Source organism: Diabrotica virgifera, chromosome 8 (assembly GCF_917563875.1).
Source record: "Diabrotica virgifera virgifera chromosome 8, PGI_DIABVI_V3a".
In the NCBI taxonomy this organism is placed as follows: Eukaryota; Metazoa; Arthropoda; class Insecta; order Coleoptera; family Chrysomelidae; genus Diabrotica; species Diabrotica virgifera.
Genome location: NC_065450.1, coordinates 190,594,865 through 190,618,225, shown reverse-complemented (window position 1 = coordinate 190,618,225; position 23,361 = coordinate 190,594,865). Strand labels below are relative to the sequence as shown.

General features: G+C 32.9%; 2 protein-coding genes across 2 annotated transcripts in view; one reads left to right on the top strand and one right to left on the bottom strand.

Moving 5' to 3' along the window:
• The window catches only part of LOC126890370 (uncharacterized), a 368,464-nt gene that overhangs the window by 271,889 nt on the left and 73,214 nt on the right, over positions 1-23,361 (top strand). The window lies entirely within an intron of this gene.
• Positions 5,833-7,474, bottom strand: LOC126890369 (potassium/sodium hyperpolarization-activated cyclic nucleotide-gated channel 1-like). The gene has a single exon (XM_050659246.1). The coding sequence runs from the start codon at positions 7,449-7,451 to the stop codon at positions 5,859-5,861; it is 1,593 nt and encodes a 530-aa protein (XP_050515203.1). The 5' UTR covers positions 7,452-7,474; the 3' UTR covers positions 5,833-5,858.

Here is a 23,361-nt window from a genome sequence, read left to right as displayed (position 1 = left end):
GGAGATTATCCGAGACTTGAGGTCCAGTCCCAATTGTGTGAATAGATAAACCTCCCTTAATCGCAATTTTACTCCCATTCACCGTCAACTTTTTTCCTAAATTCCTTGTTTTTTCAATTTATCCACTTGGCAACTTTCCTGACCTCACCCATAAAACCTTTAACTTAACCTTCTTTTTCATACTTCACTTCCTTCTATTTCCAAAATCTCCTTTCATACTAATCATTTACTCTACAACCCCCAGTAACATCAACACAACTAATTCACCCTTTGCCATTTTCTCACCCTACTTTTCCCTTCATAAATCATTGACCTTATCTATTTGTCTATTCGCCGCTTCGGTCTTTACTTCGTTCGTTGGTCTTTTCCAAAATGTTTTACTTCGCTATTCATTTAATTCTTCTTTTTCATACAGGTCCTCTTTCCTTTTTACTTTTATTTTTCTTTTTCTTTTTATTTTTAATTTTAATTTTTTCTTAAAAATTCAAAATTTTAATCTGCTGCATTTAACTTTCTAGCCACTCTAATATCTAACTTTACAACTTCATTCTTATTTTACTATTTTTAACTTTTAATTATTTTCCAAATACAGTTTGTGTTTTGTGCATCCGGCTGACACACTTCTTTTGAATCTTTTGTTCATTTACATATTTTATCAACTTCGTTTTAATTTAACAATTCAAATTATTCCATTTTCTTTTCTATGCATAATGTTATAATATTTCCTATACTTTTGACTATAACTAACACATTTTCACATTCCGTCAATTATTTATATTTTTCACCTAACAATCTTATATCAGTTACCTCAATTCTCACCAATTTTTTAAATAGTTAATTTCATACAGAATCAATATCATACTAGACTTATACAACCAACATTACAGTTAACAAATTTACATTTCTATACACACTAAACAACTTCTGTATCACTTCAACGTTTTAACTTTCACCCCCAAGGCTATTTTGGGCCCAAAAAATTTTTATCTTTCATTAACCAATAATTCAATCTTACATTTTGTTTTCATTACCATATTATGACAATAATTTCGATCAAATTTAATTTTATAGTCAAGTTTATAGTAATGGTTGTAATATTTTTAAAAAAATAGTAAATTTAAATTCTAATATTAAAAATTAAAATTCCAACACAGTCTTTAACTTAAATTTCCGTAACCACATTGGATCTTGACCTTGGTTAATACCTTAAAAATTCCCTTTCCTGGATGTCAATGTTACTGACATTTGAAGTATTTCAACTTCCTTCTAAATCATTGACAGACTAAACGTAGTTCAATGTAGACCTATTCATAATAAAAAATCTCTTAATTAATGGAGTAGAGCATCATGTACAGTTGAGTTCGCGAGTCTTTACCCGTGCGTCATCATTTAAAGCATACGAAATAAGTCGGAAATCTATTTCACGCAACAACAACTGACAGAAAGTGGCTACTGTTCCGATTAGGGGTTTTATTATAAAATTTGACGTTATCAAATATATAGAATTTTAACTATTTATAATGGGAAATAAGCCACAATATTATTAAAAAATGATTTTTATTAACGTTTCGACGCCCAAATCGGGTGCCGTTGTCAAAATACAAAATACTATCAAGTGTATTTTGTATTTTGACAACGGCACCCGATTTGGGCTTCGAAACGTTAATAAAAATCATTTTTTAATAATAGTGTGGCTTATTTCCCATTATAAATAGTTAAAATTGTAAAAAGGCCACAAGAAAATAGCTTCAGAACAACATTAAATATATAGAATGTCAAATGTAAGTTTTGCTTCAAAATTTTTGTGCAGAATTACAGCTACATTTGAAGTAGCTTAATAAATTATTTTATTATTATTGATTAACAAATAAATAAACAATTTATAAAAAATTCAATAACATATTATATTTTTGTTATTTTATTCACTTTGACGGAAATCTAAACACAATCATTTCTTTACTGTGTGAATGACGTTAGCTTTGTATCTTTTAAATATTAATTGCCAAAATATAATTATTTACCTTAAAATTTCAGAGCCCAATATAAAATTAGTTGTGAAAACAACTGTTGGTGTAATATAAAGAAACTTCAAAACGCAAAAATTCGACAAAAACCGGAAAAAATTCAACTGGCTGACAGCCACAAATGTAAACAAAGCAGAAACGTCAAACAAATTGTGCTTAAAATATGAAAACATACCGAATCGTCTTTTTTGTACCTATCTCTTTTCAATGCACTTAGTCTAGATGGTTCATAAAAATAACATGTGTTTTTAATTAATAACAAGCGGCAGCTGGTTTGTCATGAGTTTCATGCGTGGAAGATAATGATGCTAGATAAAAAGTATGTGTTTTATCTCGCCAGGTATTAATGACGCACGGGTAAAGACTCGCGGACTCAACTGTACCTAGTACTAATCCGTTGGCATCCAATGTAAGCCAAATTGTTTAACAAATTTCACCATGTAGTTTGAACATACATCTTGACCAGTGTTTGGCATTGTGGCTATTTAGCAAGGACAGAGAGTAAGTAATCGTAACCACACTTTTCAATTTTTAACATTCAAAATTTCACCCTTTTTCAATTTTACTAAGTGAGATTACTTACTCTTAGGTTCACTGATGATGGACTGATAAGTCCGAAAACGTTTTGAACGTAATCCGTTTGGATTTTTAAAAATTTTTATAATTTTTATTAAATATAGGTACCAACTACACTAGGGAGTTTTACTTCATGTTAATTTTATTTAACTAGATGGTATACAGCCAACCTTCGGGTATTATCCCGTTTTATTTTTTTTATATTATGTAAATAAAGTTACTTGTGAAGCGGTAACGATTAATTTCATTTAAGTTGCTAATTGGGGGGTGATCTTCGTGATTTTTTTTTTGCCAAAAACAAAAGGGACCAATTTGGAAAAAGAGAAATAAAGCTTTTTTAAACACTTTAAAAAAGTTTAATGTGTTTTCCCCAAGAATGCTTCATTATTTGGATATTTCACATTGAATTATTCTATTGGGAATTTTTCGAATATGAACCTATTTTTCATTACTTATAACAACTCTGCTTTTGCTAGGTATAGAGACCTAATGTGTACAGCGTTTTTTTCACTTTTTTATAGGCTATAGTTTTGCTAAGAATATTTTTTTCGACAAAATGCTTACTAGTCCTGTCGCCAGGGGGGGTACAACGGCCTCGTTAATTCAGATGGACTTACCCAAGTTTTTTTTATGTATTTTGACCCGTAGAACCCGAATTTTTTGGGTAACAGTTGATCCGGATGTCGGTAAGATTGTTATAGACCAAGAACTTGAGGAATCAAATAACAGCGATTTTTGGCAAAACAAAACAATATTTTGTATTTTTTGGGTCATTTTAAGCAAAAAATATTTCTACAAGTTTTTTAGTAGGATGCACAGTTTTCGAGATAAACGCGGTTGAACTTTCAAAAAATCGAAAAACTGCAATTTTTAAACCCGAATAACTTTTGATTAAAAAATAAAATAGCAATTCTGCTTAGCGCCTTTGAAAGTTCAAGTCAAATTATGTCGGTTTTGATTATTTGCATTGCTAAAAATTTATTGTGTTATTGTTAAACAAAGCTACAAACAACTAGTGCGTGAGTGATGTTTCTATGATTTCTCATTTAAAATCGAACGAGTAGGTAGAATAGATACTAGTGCAATCAAGACTATTTCTACGTTACATGCGTTAAAACGCATGTAAAAGCACGGGAAACCCTACGTGTTTATAGCTTTGTTAAACAATAAAAAAATAAATTTTTACCAACGCAAATAATCAAAACCGATATAATTTGACTTAAACTTTCAAATGCGGTAAGCAGACTTGCTATTTTATTTTTTAATCAAAAGTTATTCGGGTTCAAAAATTGCAATTTTTCGATTTTTTTAAAGTTCAACCGCGTTTATCTCGAAAACTGTGCATCCTACGAAAAAACTTGTAGAAATATTTTTTACTTAAAATGGCCCAAAAAATACAAAATATTGTTTTGTTTTGCCAAAAATCGCTGTTATTTGATTCCTCAAGTTCTTGGTCTATAACAATCTTATCGACATCCGGATCAACTGTTACCCAAAAAATTCGTGTTCTACGAGTCAAAATACATAAAAAAAACTTGAGTAAGTCCATCTGAATTAACGAGGCCGTTGTACCCCCCCTGGCGACAGGACTATACGTTTTGAGTTCTTTGCGAAAAACCGTCTAAAAACGTGGTTATTTTGTTGAAAAATGAACATATTCACTTGCTAATAACTCTAAAAGTATTGATTTGGTGAAAAAACTCTATAGAACAAAAGTTGCTTAAAATTAGTCAGTTTATCCATTTCAGGACCTATCTTGGACATAAATTTTTCACCCACAAGATGGGGTGAAAGTCACCCCCAGGGCAAAAGCACACATCGGCACCATATTACTTTTTTTCTTTCACATGTTAGCTATACGTGTGCCAAATTTGATGTCAATTCATGCGGTTATTTAAAATTTACGGCAAAAACTGTGAAAGAATGTACTAAACAGGTCTGGATCCCGCATATGAAAAAGAAGTTGATTAATAGCAAGCTGAAAATTTGTTAATAGCTTAAGGGTGTCTAGTCGGACAAATTTTGATATATAGGAACACTGGAACAGGGAAGTTTTAATTGTGGAACAGGTTAAAAATTTGAAATTGTCAGACCACGAAAACGTCACATGTATTTTGTCCGACAGAACTTCCAATTGATTTGTTACCCTTTCATTAAACTCTCATGCAAAAATCAGGCTGCTATTTATCACCAAATGGGAATTATAATGAGTGGAACACGTAGAATATGTCAAATGACAGGAATTATGACAGGTGATAAATAGCAGTCTGATTTTTGCATGAGAGTTTAATGAAAGGGTAACAAATCAATTGGAAGTTCTGTCGGACAAAATACATGTGACGTTTTCGTGGTCTGACCGTTCCAAATTTTTTACTGTTCCACAATTAAAACTTCCCCTGTTCCAGGGTTCCCATATGTCAAAATTTGTCCGACTAGACACTCTTAAGCTCTTAACAAATTTTCAGCTTGCTATTAATCAACTTTTTTTTCATATGCGGGATCCAGACCTATATTTCGGATAGTGTAAGTTATTATTGTATGATTATTTTACATTTACACTCTTTCTTGTACTTTTTCCTTGGTCTGTAATATTAGTATACTTAATTCTGTTGCCTCAAATTTTTCCAATGAATTGTATCACCCGAATGTCATTCTTTAGGGGTGAGCAAGTCTCTCAGGCTGGGTTAAATCACTATGCTTGCTTGCTTGCTCAAATTTTTCCATGAGTTCAATAGCTTTACCCTTTTTGTTTCTAATATTACACAATCCAATTTTCCAAATTATAAGTTCATTTTTCCACGTATTTTATGTCTCTTTTTTATGTTTTTCATTATTTCATTTATTTTATAAGTGTTCGTTATCATATCCAGGTCTTTATCAATTTTATCTTTATCACATTCTCTAACATTCCTTCTTCGCTACCCACGTTTTTAATTGTATCTTCTTTTTTTAAAGTGTTTTTCTGTTGGTGTAACCATCGTCTTCTGAGAGATTTTTAAAATCTACGTTTACCCTTTTTGATTTCCTTGAGTTCTTTAACTTTTTTAGTTTCTTTTCTCAGTTCTTTTTTCTGTAAGATCAGAATTTGTAATATGATTTTCCCCTTTAAATTATTGCCATAAATATGAATGTATCACTTATTGGTAATAGCAAATAAATTTTTAATATTTAACATATTATTTATTTTAATCAATCAATCAATTAACAAAATAATCAACACAATGAACCATCTACTGCTAGTATAATCTTACAACACAACTAATAATAATCCGTTTGAGCTTTACTATATCTGCTAAAACTCTTTTCAATAACTTTTCTTTTAACTTCAGGAAAATCCTTTAAAATATTGAAAAAGTCTTGTTTGTGTAACTTAAATATTTCGGTTGGAGCAACAGCAATTATCTTGACAGTACTAGCACGGCCATTTTTCAGTAAGCTTAATTCTCCAAATGATGCTCCGTCTTCTAAATGACATATTTCTTGACCCATATGATCATAAACAGCCAGTGTTCCATAAAAAATAAAGTAGACAAAATCATTAGGTACACCAATATCCATAATAACATCATCCTCTAGGTATATGGCACTTTTAAGCTTGCCAACTAGCTTAAATAGTACCAAGTTGGGTATATGGACAAATAAATGAGTGTATTTAAATTTACGTCTGCAAATGTCCATTAAAATTCTGTTCATAAGCGCATCTGATACAAAATAGTGCATCCTCTTTTCATGGTAGAACTCTTGTTGGAATTTGAAATCAAAGAAAGTATATATTTTTTGTCGCAACTCAATCGGCAATCCTTTATACCTCATGTATTTTTCAAACTGTTGAATAACTGTGCTGGTAGTGGTTTTGGTTGAGATAAATGTACGCAAAGCTTGTAACAGTTGGGCAAATAGAACTAAATATAGCAGCATACCACAAATCATAAAAAACGCTATATTTGACACCACCAAAATATTCGCGATTAATACGGAACGAGAATGGGCAATCAGCATTAGCATCATGGTGGCTTGTAGGTATCGAGAAGGAATGCTGTCAAGGGCCCTCTTGTGATATTTTCTTATGTTGGATCGTATTACAAATAGAAAGAAGTACATTACGCACAAAGTTATTGCATACAGTAATATTACTTTCGTGATTTTGTAAATGTAAATAGAAAAATTTTTGTACATGCTGATGAGATCCAGAGCATTGAATACTCGACCCAGTCTGAAGACCCGAATGATGCCAATGAAACGCAAATATCTTAATACAGGATCTTCGATTTCATTTATAAGACCTAACCATCCAAATGGAATACAAATTGAAGGAACTATAGCAATTAAGTCTATAATAAAATACCTTTTTAAATACTTCTTGCAAATTTTCCAAGGATTCAGTATACTTTTGCTCAGGTCAGCGTCATAATATCCTGTAACAAAAATATGGATAATATCCACTACGTATACACAGTCACCAATAAACTTCATAATATTAATATAATATAAATATTTAGGAGAAAACATGAAGAGGTCATCCAAAGAGTAAACTATTAGCATATAGATATAAACAAAGAACATCATTATCTCCCACCACAAACTAAAAGCACTACACGGATGTATGACGTAGTAGTAATTGTTTAGATGCCTGTTTTCTTCTCTTCTTCTAGCTGATACTGATTTATAATATATTACTGTTTTCGGGTGCACATCACTGATGACAAATTGTTTTCTGATACAGCGTCTTGTATCGATAAAAATTCCAGAATCAATTTTGTGTTTTACGGTGGTTTCATTATCTACAACAAGTTGGCACTCGTCATGTGGATTTTTATTTTTTTCTAATAAATTTAAATGGTACGTATTCATGGACAATGTCTTTTAAGTTTCAAAATTCGTGATAAATAAATTAATACAGTGTCAAATGTAACAAAATAACGGTTGTTAAGGAAACACTCAATTAACAGTTGTTATAATAGAGCAGTGCGGATCTGTTTCGAGGTGGATATGAGAGGTGTCATTCTGAATATTGCAAAAAAGTTGTATAGTAACTTCAATAATAATATATTTATTTATTTATTAAGCTCAACAGACCTAAAAAAATAATAATTAAAAAAAATAATAAAAATTAAAAAAAAATATTTACAACAAAAACAGTGTATCATTTAGATAATAATTGTAATATGTTAGTGTGTTATGTATTTAGAGTTAGAAATACAGAAAAAATTCCTCTCATTGAAAAAACAAATTTGTTTGTTTTTAAAATAACAAAGTGTCTGGCTAATTGGCTCGACCAAGGCCATCAAATTCACAGAAAAAAAAACAGGCCTTGAACACCTAAGGCTAAAAGATTTAATTAAGTTCCTTATTATTTTTTCTTCTCCACTGACCATCTATTTTCACGCCTCCATATATTGCTCTTTGTTTTTTTCTCTCCCATCTTTCTAAAAGGTCTATTTCTGATTTTTTAAGCACCCATCATGTTTCACATCCATATGTAGCTATAAGTCTGATAACTGTTTTGTAGATTCATATTTTTGTTTTTCTTGAGACATATTTGGATTTCATTATTGACCGCTATGACCCATACTTTTGGTTTCCTTTTGACATTCTTGCTTTTATATCCCCTTCCCCATGTCATTTTTCATCTACTTTTACACCCAGGTAAGTAAATTCTGAAACTCTTTTAAACGGGCATGAATTTTCTCTTTCTATCTCCAATGTGAAATGGTCTTCTTTTTCTTTATCTGTTTCTCCCATTGTCATGTATTTTGTCTGTTCCTTATTTATGAGGAGACCAAACCTTTTTGCTACTTTTATTATATTGCTCATTAATTTTTTTAGTTTTTTATTACTCGTCGTTAATAGTGTTCTACGATGATCGTATGATGTTCGATAATGATCGTCTGCGAATGCTATACATTGATGGCCCTTTTTAAAAATCGTTTCCTGTGTGTTTATTTTACTTTTTCTAATTATTCCTTCCTGTATTACATTAAAAAGAGTTGTTGATAGTGGTCTCCTGATCCTAATCCTTCCTTTGTTTCAAAATTATTTGATTTATGCCGCTTCCATGCTATTGTTTATGTGTATTTACGTATTTTTTGTGGGAAATAAGCCACAATTTTACTAAAAAATGAATTTATTAACGTTTCGAAGGCCAAATCGGGTTTCGTTGTCAAAATACAAAATACTATTAAAATAAAACAAACATGTTGTTGCTAAGTAAAAAAATTCTTCTAATAATTTATTTAATCTGACTCATTTATATTGGCAATTCAGACGTATATTATACATTTTAAAGTAGAAGACTTTAAAATGATATCGCCAATATTTATGAGTTGCGTTCCTGGGACGACTTTACTAAAAGATAGTTCATTCGATTACATGAAATCAATCCCAACTCAAGAATATCCGTCGCAAAAAAATCATAGCATGTGATCTGTCTTTAAAAAGACAACCAAAGACAACTTAAAACGATAGGAAATAAATTCAACATTTCAACAATTCAAAACAACAAACACATTGAGATCTATTCTATCTAAAACTAAACCTAACAATGAACAAGAAAGAACAAAGAATTGCATTTATAGAATACCTTGTGAATGCGAACAATTTTATTTAGGTGAAACATCAAGACCATTAAACGTTAGAATAAGTGAACATCAGTCTTATATTAAAAACAGAGAATTTGATAGATCTCAGATATGTCAACATGCATGGGATAATGAACATAGAGTCCAGTGGAGAGATTCAAGTATAGTCCTGAAAGAATCAGATAGTAAAAAGAGAAAAATCAAAGAAGCGGCTCTAATTATGCTAAATGAAACCAATTGTGTCGCAAATTCCTCGGTAGAATGCAGTAGGATGTGGTTACCCATACTGAAAGAGGAAGTCAATAGAAAGAAAATACCACGATTAGTAAATCAATAACATATCGAGTTAGTACAAGTTTTATTTAGTATTACTTATTGTATATCTATGTAATATTATTATTATTTATAATTTAAACATATTAAAGTCAGAATTTGGTATTAGTTTTTTGAAGGTAGATTAAATGTAAGACCAAATACTTACGATGTCGCGATAGTATCACGAGGTTTTTTCCTGGTTTTCCCTCGTGATTTACTATGGAATCTCTAACGCGAGAATTTTACTGTCATCGTTGCATTTGGTTGTCTTTTTAAAGACAGATCACATGCTATGATTTTTTGCAACGGATATTCTTGAGTTGGGATTGATTTCATGTAATCGAATGAACTATCTTTTAGTAAAGTCGTCCCAGGAACGCAACTCATAAATATTGGCGATATCATTTTAAAGTCTTCTACTTTAAAATGTATAATATACGTCTGAATTGCCAATATAAATGAGTCAGATTAAATAAATTATTAGAAGAATTTTTTTACTTAGCAACAACATGTTTGTTTTATTTTAATAGTATTTTGTATTTTGACAACGAAACCCGATTTGGGCTTCGAAACGTTACTAAATTCATTTTTTAGTAAAATTGTGGCTTATTTCCCACAAAAAATACGCAATTATAAAAATGCCACAAGGAAATAGCTTCAGAACAACATTTTTTATGTGGTGTTATCCATAGTCATTTTTACCATCCTGACGATTTTACTTGGTAAGCCCATCTCTTTCATTAGTTCGTACATCTGTTGCCGCTTTACGTATCGTAGGCCTGCCTAAAGTCGACGACCAGGACATATACTGCTATTTCATGTTTGTGTCAAGTAGTCAGAATTCCTTTTAACGCAAATATTTTTTCTGTCGTCGACCTATTGCTTCTGAATCCTGCCTGATTTAGCTTTATACTTATGATGTTTGTCAATATTTTGTAAACGACTTCTAGCAACGCGATACCTCTATAATTTTCACATCTCATTTTGTCACCTTTTTTATGTATGGGTCATATCCTTTCTATGGACTACTCTCCAGGCATTCTTTCTGTTTTACATATGCTTTTTTATCAGGTTATGTATTTACTTATGTAGTCTTTTTCCTCCCGCCTTTATCATTTCCGCCGATATTTCCGTTATTCCTGGGCTTTTATTGTTTTTTAGTCCTCGTATTTCATTTTCTATTCCTTCTTTCGTAGGTTTATTTATTTATTTAGCGTATGGCTAAAGTATATCACAGAATATATTTAGATTTATGCATTATACAATGCATCACAAACAGATGTCCAATTTTTTTATATATTCGATTGACCCTTCGGTTGCCATTACAAAGTCTATAGAGTCGCCTGTGTATGCTCTGCGTGGGCAGTCCTGAACAATGTGACTGATCGTCTGCCTTGCAGCGCCGCAGTCACAAGAAGGCGAGGGGAGTTTACCCCATCTGTGGAGGGAGTCGGCGCATCTTCCACAGTTTGTTCGAATTCGATTAACGGCTTCCCAAATCTTACGGGGACGTTCAAATTCGCCAGGTTTCCCTATGATGTCCGGTAGACTATGGTAATGCGGATCTGTCCTACTTTCCCAATCTTCTCTCCATCGGGTATTTAAATCAAAGTTGGATTGCTGCAGCGCTTGAGCAGATTGTAGAGGGGGTAACCTGGATCGGAGACGGTTTCCAAGAATATCGGGGATGTCGTTGTGGACTAGAAGCTGGCGACTGTTCATTATTTTGTTATATTCTTTAACCAATGCATGTTCGCGGCGTAGGTTGGGTGGTGCTATATTACTAAGGGTAGGTAGCCACATTGTAGGGGTGGGCTTAATTGTGCCTGTTATCATACGCATAGTACGGTTTAGTTGGGTGTCGACCAGATGGGTATGCCTGCTATTTAGCCACACTGGAGCACAGTATTCTGCCACCGGATATATCAGGCCAAGAGCAGAGGATCTTAATGTTGATGCTGTGGACCCCCATGTAGTCCCGCAGAGTTTCTGTATTATATTGTTGCGTGTTTTCAATTTTGCTGCTGTTTTCGTCAGGTGTTCTCTGAATGTGAGCGTTCTGTCTAGAGTAACCCCAAGGTATTTCGGGTATTTATTGTGTTTTAACAGCTTGTTATTAAAATACACTCGCAATTCTCTGTTTGCCAACTTGTTGTTTAGATGAAAAGCTGATACTTCAGTTTTTGTAGTACTTGGCTGTAGTCTCCATTTCTTAAGGTATTCGCTGAGGATGGATAAGTCATTCGTGAGAGTGATTTCTGTAGTTTCTAAAGATTGGTGGCTTGTTGCAAGGGTCCAGTCGTCAGCATATTAAAACTTCCGAGATTCGGTTTCAGGCATGTCAGCAGTATAGAGGCTGAAAAGTAAAGGGGCAAGGACAGAACCCTGTGGAAGACCATTGTTAAGTTTCATCTGTCTACTCGTCTCCTTTCCCATTATAACCTGGAAGGCTCTGTTGGTCAGCATGTTGTCAATGAGGTTAATTATCTTTCTGCAGGGGATAATGCGGGCCAGTTTATATATTAATCCCTGTCTCCAAACAGTATCATATGCTGCTGTTAGATCTATAAATACTGTTGCTGTCTTTTGTTTCTTTTGAAAACTAGCTTCTATAAAAGTTGTTAATGACAGCACTTGGTCCGTACAGCTTCGATGAGGGCGGAAGCCAGCTTGTTCAATGGGGACATTTTCTAGTATCCTGTGACTTATTCTGTTGAGGAGAAGCTTTTCTAATAGTTTATATACCATGCTGAGTAGAGCTATGGGGCGGTAGTTTTCTGGCTTATCGTTTGATTTGCCCGGTTTCGGAATTGCAATTATCTTTGTTCGCTTAAGTGAGAAAGGAATGTTACCTCACTGAAGTATATCATTAAAGAACATTGCAAGCCACTGTTTCGTGTATGCACCACTGTGTATCAAGAACTCTGGATGGATACCATCAAAGCCTGGTGCTTTACCTGATTTCATTTCTTTCAGCGCATGTGTGATTTCAGAAATAAGTATTCTTGCTGAATATTCGGAGTTCGTTCTGTTCATTTGTTTTAATGCCCTTAAGTCTCTTTTCACGTTGGTAGTATGTGTTCGATCTCGTGGAGCTCTGGATAGAGATACTATATGGGAGGCAACCTTGTTAGGAGGCATTTTAGACTCTCTGGATTCCAGTTGGTTAGCTCCTCCAATTTTCCGCAACAAGGACCATGCCTGCCGGCTTGATTTTTTGAAGTCAAGGTTTTCGACAGTCTTTGTCCATTTTTGGCGTCTAGCTGTATCGATGTTGTGTAAAAGCTCATCGGCTATTTCTCTTTCTTCTTCGTTTTTGATTAGAAGTTGTGCAAAATAAGTTTGCCAATTTCTCATTATTTCCCCTGGTTCATTTATTAATATTCCTTCCTCATTTTTCATATATGGGTTATGTTTCTGATATCGCATTTCCATTTTTCTTGTTTTCTGGTAAAAGGATCCTGTTTCCTTTTTTTGGAATTTCTCCTCTATCACTTTGAGTTTTCCTTCGTTGTATTTTCTTTTTTTATTTCGGAATATTATCTTGATTATTCTCCCCAATTCTCTTTATTGTTGTGTGCTAATATCACCATTATTTGTTAGGTTTTTTATTTTTATTTTTTAAATTTCTTCTCCTATTTTTTTTGGCATTCCTCATTATACCATTATTTTGCTTTTTGTTTCCTATTAACTTTAATTAATGTTTCTTTACTGGCGTTTAAAACTACTTCTTTTTTGCTTTCCCACTTGTCTTCCGGGTATAGAGTTTCTGGTTCTTCATTTAGTCTGCTGGTTATTCGTTGTTCGTACTTCTTCTGTGTCGTATTATCTTTTAATAATGCTGTGTAGAATTGTTTTTTGATTTATTTGTCCGTTTGATTGTCTTTGTTTATATTAGCATTCATGTTATAACCTGCTTAAAATACCAAAAAGTGATCCGAGTTACATTCCGCTCCTCTCATGCTTTTTATATTTATTATATTTTGGTCGTGCTTCTTCTCTGTTAACCCATCAAGGACGGAGTTTTAATTTTTTTTTAAAATAGAATAATTTTAAACAAATTATTAAGTAAATTATTGACCGGACCGTAAATTATTGTAGACCGGACGATAGAAGAAAGAAACAACCAGGGAAGAAAAGCAATTACCCTTCTCAATAGCATCCTCTGGGACCAGTCAATATCAAACAACAACAAACATAGAATATACAATACAATTGTTAAGAGTATAATCACTTACAGCAGTGAAGTATGGCAAATAAAAGAAAGATACAAGAGAAAACTTGAAGCAACAGAAATGGATTTCTGGAGGCGCTCAGCAGGAAAATCAAGATTAGAAAGGGTAACCAACAACAAAATTAGGGAAATAATGAATGTGAAACACACAATAGTAGATGACATTAGTACCAAACAGCTTAGATGGTATGGACACGTACAAAGAATGTCCGAAGAACGACTCCCGAAACAAATCCTAACGTGGACCCCTCATGGTAGACGAAAAAGAGGAAGACCCCGCCTGAGTTGGAGAGAAGGCATAAATCGAGAAATGAGAGAAAGAGAATTGGATGAAGACCTTTGGATGGACCGAAGTGAATGGCGACTAGGCATCGGAAGACGTAGGAGAACGTTTTAAAACCGATATATATATATATATATATATATATATATATATATATATATATATATATATATATATATATATATATATATATATATATATATATATATATATATATATATATATATATATTAGTAATGCTTAAAAAAACAAGAAATTATTATGTTTGTTATCTATTTTTCTCAAAATAGTATGTTGTCATATGGCAACGCTAGTCTCCTGTAGGATCAAAAAATAAGCACATGCTAAAAAACATGAATTGTTTTTAGTTAGTTAAAAAAGTGAATATTAAATTAAAATCGTGTGTGAAAATTAACGTTGCTATTTATACATACTCCAACTTTCCATTTAGTACACATTTTGCACATGATGGATTTACAGTTTTCAGCTGCACATCTCTTTTTTTTCTATCAGGGGTGTTTGTTAAGAAATGTCCTATATTGTCAAAAACGCACGTCACCGGAAACTCTGCTAATGGATCTACTGGAAATACTTAAACTCTGGCGACCCCTTGGTTTGCCGGATTCTGTACCCATGACAAATGTTTTCATAATATCTCGCTTGAGCTAAAGCTGCGTCATAGTACCCCTTTTTTCTTTTTAAATTCCAACTGTTTTGCGCTGAACAGTCAATTAGCCAAGTAAAAAAGCACCATCAACGTTTCTTTTACGGATTCCTATACGATATCTGGATATGTTTTGGTTCATAAGATCAGTGCCTTCCATTGCAGAATTATATTTCGCAATAAATTGAGGTTTGCCTATGTGTACGTTGTTTTTATCGACCTGGGAATAGCGTTTTACTTCATTCACAGGTAAAACCCCATATGAGATTGATGCGACGGTCACTATGGTGTTATCAGCCCACGTTTGGGTTACACCTTCCACAACCCAAGTAGGTTGTGGAAAAGGTTTGCTTGTTGCTTCAATATCGCCACGAACTCAAATGACTTTTGTCAAATCAATTTTTAAATATTCTTCATCCCCAACACTTTCAAAATCTATTTCCTCAAATGGACCATCTTTGCTCCCCAGTCGCTCTTCTTCTGTGTTAGAAAGAACAACCTCGGCCTGTGAGCGAAGTTGATCTTTTGACAAATTATCCACCACCGTCCATTACCATCTTCCTCGCCTGAGTCTTCAGCTGCCAGCTCACCCTCTGTAGGCTCAATGTAGATTTCGACCATTTCTATGTCATCATCGTAAGTAATTTGTAATGCCTCTTCAAGTGTTAAGCCGTTTCTAAAAAAAAACAGTATATTATAAAAGTCGGTAATAGCGCGTCCTAGCGTTGCCGTATGGCAACACTCGTATTTGGGATATAATATAACAAATAAAAACTAAAAGAATTGGTCTCACAATATTGAGTATTTTAAACACGTTATTTTGACTTTATATTTGATTATTATCAAACACGTATACGAATTTTTAGTATTATTATTTTACTTACGCAAATCTGACGTCCATCTTGAAGTAACAATTTCACAAATGCTCTCACAAACAACTGATTTGAAAATTAATTTTCGTTTTAGTGGCATCCTAAATTAGACAAACAATCTAATAACGTTAACATAATAACTAGTAGCACGATCTCTGTTTTTCGGTCTCAACTTTTCGTGTAAGAATTAGTATTTTAAACAGTGTTTTGCGTTGCCATATGGCAACGCCAGTCTCTGATGGGTTAATATGTGGTCTATTCGATTTATTATCTTTTTTATAATACTTCATGCAAATTTTCGAATGATTCAGAATAATTTTGCTCAGATTAGCGTCATAATATCCTGTAAAAAAATATGGATATTAATATCCATTAGGTACACACAATCACCAATAAACTTCATAATATTAATAATAATATTTAGGAGAAAACATGAAGAGGTCATCCAGAGAGTAAACTATTAGCATGTAGATCAGGGGTGTCAAACTCAATTTTGCAGAGGGCCATATATTAAATTCAGAATGTGTCGGCGGGCCAGATTCAAATAAAAAAAAATGTACTGAATTATTATAACATTTTATTTAATAGTATACTTATAATATACGGTTGTTAAAAATCATATCAAAGTTATAAAAGAGGGTAATTATTTTGAGCTCGAGGATCCAGATACCTGACTTCTCTTGTTTTTGACAAGCTCATTGATGTCAGGTATCATATTCGTTGTATTTATTTTAAGAATTGATTGGAGATGTTCATTTGTAAGTCTTGTGCGATGTTTGTTCTTATTTATTTTCATGACGGAAAACATCTGCTCACATAAATAGGTGCTACCAAACATGCACAGAATGCGTGCTGCATGCTTTTTTAATTCCGGGTAGTTATCCAAACTCTTGAAATATTGTGTATAAAATGTAAGTGCGTTAACCTCTTTAAATTTTTCTTTCAAAATACTGTCCGATTGAAGATCTATCAACTCCATTTGCAAATGAACTGGTGCCTGTGAAGCTTCAAAATTGAATGGATTGTTGAAAATTGGGAATTCCATTTCATTCATTTTGTGGAAGTCTTCAAAACGATTGTTGAATTCCGTGATAAGATTTTGCAGAAGTTGAGAATATTGATCCAATTTTTTTTGATCCACTGTGCGAAATGATTTTAAATGAGGGAAATGATCCAAAGTTTGATTTTTTACCTGATTTTCCCACAGCCTCAACTTTGTTTCAAAGGCTTGAATACATGAGTACATTTGAGTGACAATCAGATTTTTACCCTGTAACTTTACATTCAGATCAGTCAAGTGTTTATTCATATCTACCAAAAAGGCACAATCAACCCACCAGTCATTGTCATAATCAATTGGGTTGCCTTTTTCTAACATGAAAGCTTGAATAGGGTCACGTAATGCAAAAAATCTTTCTAAAACTACTCCTCGACTGAGCCAACGAACTTCGGTGAAATAAGGGACATCAGAAAACTTTTCGTCCAAATCTTGTAAAAACTGCCTGAACTGTCGGTGATTTAGTCCTCTGCTCCTTATAAAATTTACTATTTTAATTATAGGTTGCATGACATGGTCCATTTTTAAATGTCTGGATGCCAATGATTCCTGGTGAATTATACAGTGAAATCCCACAAAATTTCCTGATGTTTTCTGTTTTAATTTAGTTACAACGCCCGAATGTTGGCCAACCATGGCAGGAGCGCCATCCGTAGTTGTGCTGCTAAGTATATTCCAATCGAGTCCATATTCTGCCATCAAATGCTCCAATGCAGAATAAATATCATTTGCTGTTGTAGTACCTGTCAATGGAACGCACTTTAATAGTTCTTCAGTTATTTCAAAGTTACTGTTAATACCTCGTATAAAAACAGCAAGTTGAGCTGTATCAACAGTATCAGTGCTCTCATCAACAGCCAGTGAAAAGTTTGTAAATTCCTTAATTTTCTCCTTCAGTTGAAGAACCAAATTTTGAGATAAATCATTTATTCTTGAAGCAACAGTGTTTCTTGACAGCGAAATATTTTGAATTATTGACTTTTGAAATGGAAATGAAACATCGGCAACTTTCAACATACAGTCTTTAATAAAATCACCATCAGTGAAAGGTTTTGATCTCTTCGCGATTTCTAATGCAATAATAAAACTTGATTTCAGGGCATCTTCGCTCTCAGTATTAGCTTTAGTAAACATCGATTGTTGACCTTGAAGTTTAGATTTTACAGATGACAATCTGTCCATTCTTATTTTTTCAGTGTAACAATCGAATTTTGATTTATGATTCGTATCATAGTGTCTCTTCAAGTTAAACTCCTTACAAACAGCAACTGTTTGATTGCAAATCAAACACAGTGGTTTACCTTTCCATTCTATGAAAAAATATGCATTTTCCCATTTAGACTGAAAAACTCTACGTTCACTATCAACTTTACGTTTTTGTGACATTATGCCGAAATCGTAACAAATATGGAACTCGACACAATTATGGATATCGCACACGCACGACACAAACAAATGTACAATACCTTCTCAACCACTACTTCGCAACTGACTCACGTGACACGTCGACGCACTTCTTTTATATCGATAAGGAAGGTTCTAGTCTAGACTCGAAGCGCATGGAAGATTCTATTGTTCTCAACAAAAATAATAGGGTGTTTCCGCTAAGAGATGGTGTTACTGTCTATCTCTCTCGCTTGTCTAGGCACGCGCTGCCTTTGAAATGACTTATAAATGTAGTGTAGTGTACGCATTTTAAAACTTCCGTAGAGCAATCGAGTGAAGTCTAAAAGCTCTAAAAAACATGATTCTTCTTTCTGTGACACATTGCGATCGCGGGCCGTATTGGTATGGCCCGGGGGCCGGATGCGGCCCGCGGGCCGTATCTTTGACATGACTGATGTAGATAATATAAACAAAGAACATCATTATCTCTCACCACAGACTGACTAAAAGCACTAAACGGATGTATGACAAAATAGTAATAATTGTTTAGATGTATATTTAAACCAATATAATTGGGGGTTAAAATCAATATTTCAAGCTCATTTTTTTTAAAGTATGGTAAAATTGTTTTATTTTTAAATTAAACAGGCATATGCAGTACCGATAAAAAATTCAAGAAAAATATTGTAAAGACACCTCAAAAAACAATGAATTTCGCGGTGGACATCAGAACTCATCATTGAATCATGGTCAACAAAAAATTCAAAAAGATTTTATTAGATTTTTGAGTTTTTCGAGGTAACGCTGTCAAATATTTTTAGATTGATGGAATTTGGACTTTTTGATATCACTCAGAAGTCAAAACAACGATTTTTTGCAAAAGGGATGGAAATTCTGAAAACTAAAAACCTATATGAAAGAGATTTAAGACTAATAACACACTTCTATTACAATCAGAGAGTAATAGTAAGAATTGAAAAAGAAACATCTGAAGAAATTGAAATAAAGAGAGGAGTCAGGCAAGGCTGTATACTATCACCTCTATTATTTAACGCTTATTCTGAAGAGGTAATGCGAGGAACTCTGGAAAATGAAACAGTCGGCATAAGATTAAATGGAGTCTTAGTTAACAACATCAGATATGCAGATGATACAGTAATAATAGCCGATAGTTTACAAGACAAAGACTCATGAGTAAAATAGTAAGGTGTAGTAGGGAGTACGGACTCTCTCTCAATATCAAAAAAAAGTTTGTTAGATGTATTAAAAACAACCATAATACTAACGAAATATTGATAGTGGAGGGCCAGCAGATCGAGAGAGTAAAAAAGTACACTTACCTTGTGTTATGAAACTGATTTGACTTTTCTGAATTAGTTTATGTTCTTTTAGCACTAAGTTTAATTTAAATAAAAGAAGACTTACTTATATTATTTTATTTACATCACTTATTTAATTTACTTAATAGTTACAAATAACTCAAACTAACACATCTAATTTATTTGCAAGCTCAAATTTATGATTTTACTAATAGTCCAGAAAGCCACTGCGCATCCGCTAGGAAAAATATTCTAATTCGGATTTTTTGCACAATCTTACTCAAAAAGGACTCCTTTTAACAAATTTGCATGTTGCCAGGATCAAAAGGTGGTCAAAAATTTTTTAAACGTTTTTTTTTTTGTTTTTTTCCTAAAATTATTTTTTTTGCACGGAACAAAGTTTTTTTAGGTTTTTTGGATCATTCCAAACAGAAAAGGTCTTTAGTGACTTTTCTCTAAAGTTGATAGTTTTTGACATATAAGCGATTAAAAATTGAAAAATTGCGAAATCGGCCATTTTTAACCTTCAAAAACTATGTGAAAAACTTAAAATTTGAATGTTGCCAAGGTAGGTAGATATTCTTTAAACATCGATTGATAAAATCTCGAAAAGTTTTTTGCAAACAGTATTCAAAACTTCTTTGTTTTTTAATTTCTATCACGCGTGCGCGACACCGTTGCATGTGTATACAGTATGGTGCAAATGAAAGGAATAAATTCGTTATTTCGTAAACCGGCAACTTCAAGGAAAAACCCGAAACAGGTCGATTTTTATTTTTAAGTTATGATATTGTGGCATATATGGTATACTGGTGACGTCATCCGTCTGGGCGTGATGACGTAATCGATGATTTTTTTAAATGAGAATAGGGGTCGTGTGGTAGCTCATTTGAAAGGTTCTTCAATTCTCTATTCAGTAATGTAAACATTTACATAATTATTTATACAGGGTGTCCAAAAAATTTTTATTAAATTAAATTATTTGACAAAAAAAAAGTAGAAGGACACCCTGTATAAATAATTATATAAATGTTTATATTACTGAATAGAAAATTGAAGACCCTTTCAAATGAGCTAGCACACGACCCCTATTCTCATTTAAAAAAATCTTCTATTACGTCATCACGCCCAGATGGATGACGTCACTAGTATACCATATATGCCACAATATCATAACTTAAAAATAAAAATCGACCTGTTTCGGTATTTTTCCTTAAAGTCGCCGGTTAACGAAATAACGAATTTATTCCTTTCATTTGCACCATACTGTCGGTGGAAAATAGTGTCGCGCACGCTTGATTAGCAATTAAAAAACAAAGGAGTTTTGAACACTGTATTGCAAAAAAGTCTTCGGGATTTCATCAATCGATGTTTAAAGACTATCTACCTACTTTGGCAACATTTAAATTTTCAGTTTTTCACATAATTTTTGAGGGTTAAAAATGACCGATTTCGCAATTTTTCAATTTTTAATCGCTTATATGTCAAAAACTATCATTTTTAGAGAAAAGTCACTAAAGACCTTTTCTGTTTGGAATGATCCAAAAAACGTAAAAAAGCTTTTTTCCGTGCAAAAAAAATAATTTTAGGAAAAAAACAAAAAAAAAACGTTTAAAAAATTTTTGACCACCTTTTGGTCCTGGCAACATGCAAATTTGTTAAAAGGAGTCCTTTTTGAGTAAGATTGTGCAAAAAATCCGAATTAGAATATTTTTTCTAGCGGATGCGCAGTGGCTTTCTGGACTATAACTAAAACATAATAATTCCGATAACTAATACATTTCAAAATCCGATCACAACGTAACAATATTCTCGCGTCGAAAATATTAACTGCCTTACTAATTCCAAAAACCCCTATTTATACATTATTACAATGTTCCAGAATAAGAAAGATTATTACAAAAGAATTCATCTTATTCTAGAATAACAATCGAAGGGTTACTTACACAATAGCAAAGCAGGTAAAATCGAATTTACCAGAAAAGGATCGAACATCATAAATCAATAGTTTGTTTACGTTAAAAGATAAAATAGGCCAGGTCGCGAGTGGCCTGCATCGTCACACTAGGAACACTTATAACAGAAAATAATGACTACACTGCAGAAATCAAAGTCAGAATCGAAAAAGCACGTTCTAATTTTATGAAAATGAAAAAGGTCCTATGTAGCAAAGATTTAACATTAGCTCCTAAAGTACGCCTGACATAATGTTACGTATACAGTGTACTATACTATGGAGTGGAATTATGGACGTTAAATGTAGAGACAATGAGACGACTTAACGCCTTTGAAATGTGGACCTACAGAAGAATAGGTAAAGAGATGAAAGTTGAACTCACAATTAAAGAAAGAAAACTACAGTATCTCGGACACTGACATTACAAAAATTCGACTAAAGCTAAGGATCCACGGGCGACAAATTTACGCTAGCAGTAGCCGTAAAACGAACTTAAGGTTCCGCGAAACGGAATAGGAATAGTCGAACTGAACCGACTACGCACAAGTGCTGTAGTTGGTTCGGTTCGGCTATTCCTAATCCGTTCCGCGAAACCTGAAGTTCGTTTTACGGCTACTGTTAGCGTAAATTTGATGCCCGTGGAGCCTTAGCCTTCATAGGCCAGTCAATGCGGTTATTTGGCTCCGAATTCCACCCTACTATATCAATTTATTTGATACTTTCACAGTAAGTAGGGAATAGATCAAGAAACAAAGTCTACCCTATACGCAATGGTGCTTTTATCTTGGGGGCGGTTCCCACCCCTTCTCGGGGGTGATAATTTTTTTGGCCAAAATAACCATGGAAGTGGCTAGAGAACCTAGTTCTAAGCTAAAATCGTACTATAATATTTTTTTGAAAACTCAAACTTTTTGAATCATTCGTAGTTGAAAATTGGCGGTTTTCATTGAAAAATTACACCTTTTCGGACAGTTTTTTGCGAAAACCTGAAAAACTGTGTATATAACTAAAAAACTATAGAAAATAGTTTTTAGCTTATAAAAAAATAACGAGATTCGTTTCTTCACAAATCTTCTAGTTATAACGCAAAAAGAGATATGGTAGGTGAAAAAAGTTTGTTTTTTGGAGCATGCTCAATTCGGCGTATTCAACTTGAAATAACAGAGAAATGGTCGATTTTAGGTGTATAATGTTGCCAATACCTTTTGTAGTGCTTGAAAAGATCTTTAAAACGATCACCATTACCTGTCGATTACATTCATACTAAGCGAGATATAGTGCAAGAAATATTGATGATTAATGTATTTTAAGGAAAAATGAGAAGTGTACTTAACCCCTCATTCACGAGAATCTAAATGCATCGTTTTTCTTCTACATTACTTTTTATTATAGTGTTATTTTTATGTTCCAAAAGTTAGACGGGTTTAGAATTAATGGTTTTAGAAAAAAATAAGATCAAATTATAGAGCGCATATTTAAATTTTCTTAAAAATCTTTTTTTCTCCATGTAACTTGAAAATGATAAGAGATACGAAAAAAAGATACTATACAAAAATGTAGGGCTCTTTTAGGTAAAAAATTTGTTTTTAATTTTTATTACTCTATTTTTTATTATTTATAATTTACAGTGAGAAAAATGAAAATTTTTAAGAAAATTTAAAAATGTACTCTATAGTTTGATCTTATTTTTTTCAAAAACCGTTCATTTTAAACACGTCTACCTTTTTGAACACAGAAATAACAATATAATAAAGAAACAATATAATAGAAGGAAAACAATGCATTTAAATTCTGATGGATAAGGGGTTAAATACACTTTTCATTTTTTCTTAAAATACATTAGTAATCAATTTTTTGCGCTGTATGATCTCGCTTAGTATGAACGTAATCGACTTTTAATAGTAGTCGTTTTAAAAGTCATTTCAAGAACTACAAAAGGTATTGGTAGCTTTATGCACCTAAAATCGACCGTTTCTCCGTTATTTCAAGTTGACTACACCGATTTGAGCAAGCACCAAAAAACAAAACTCTTTTCATCTACCATATCTCTTTTTGTATTATATCTCTCTAACTAGAAGATTTATGAAGGAAAGAAT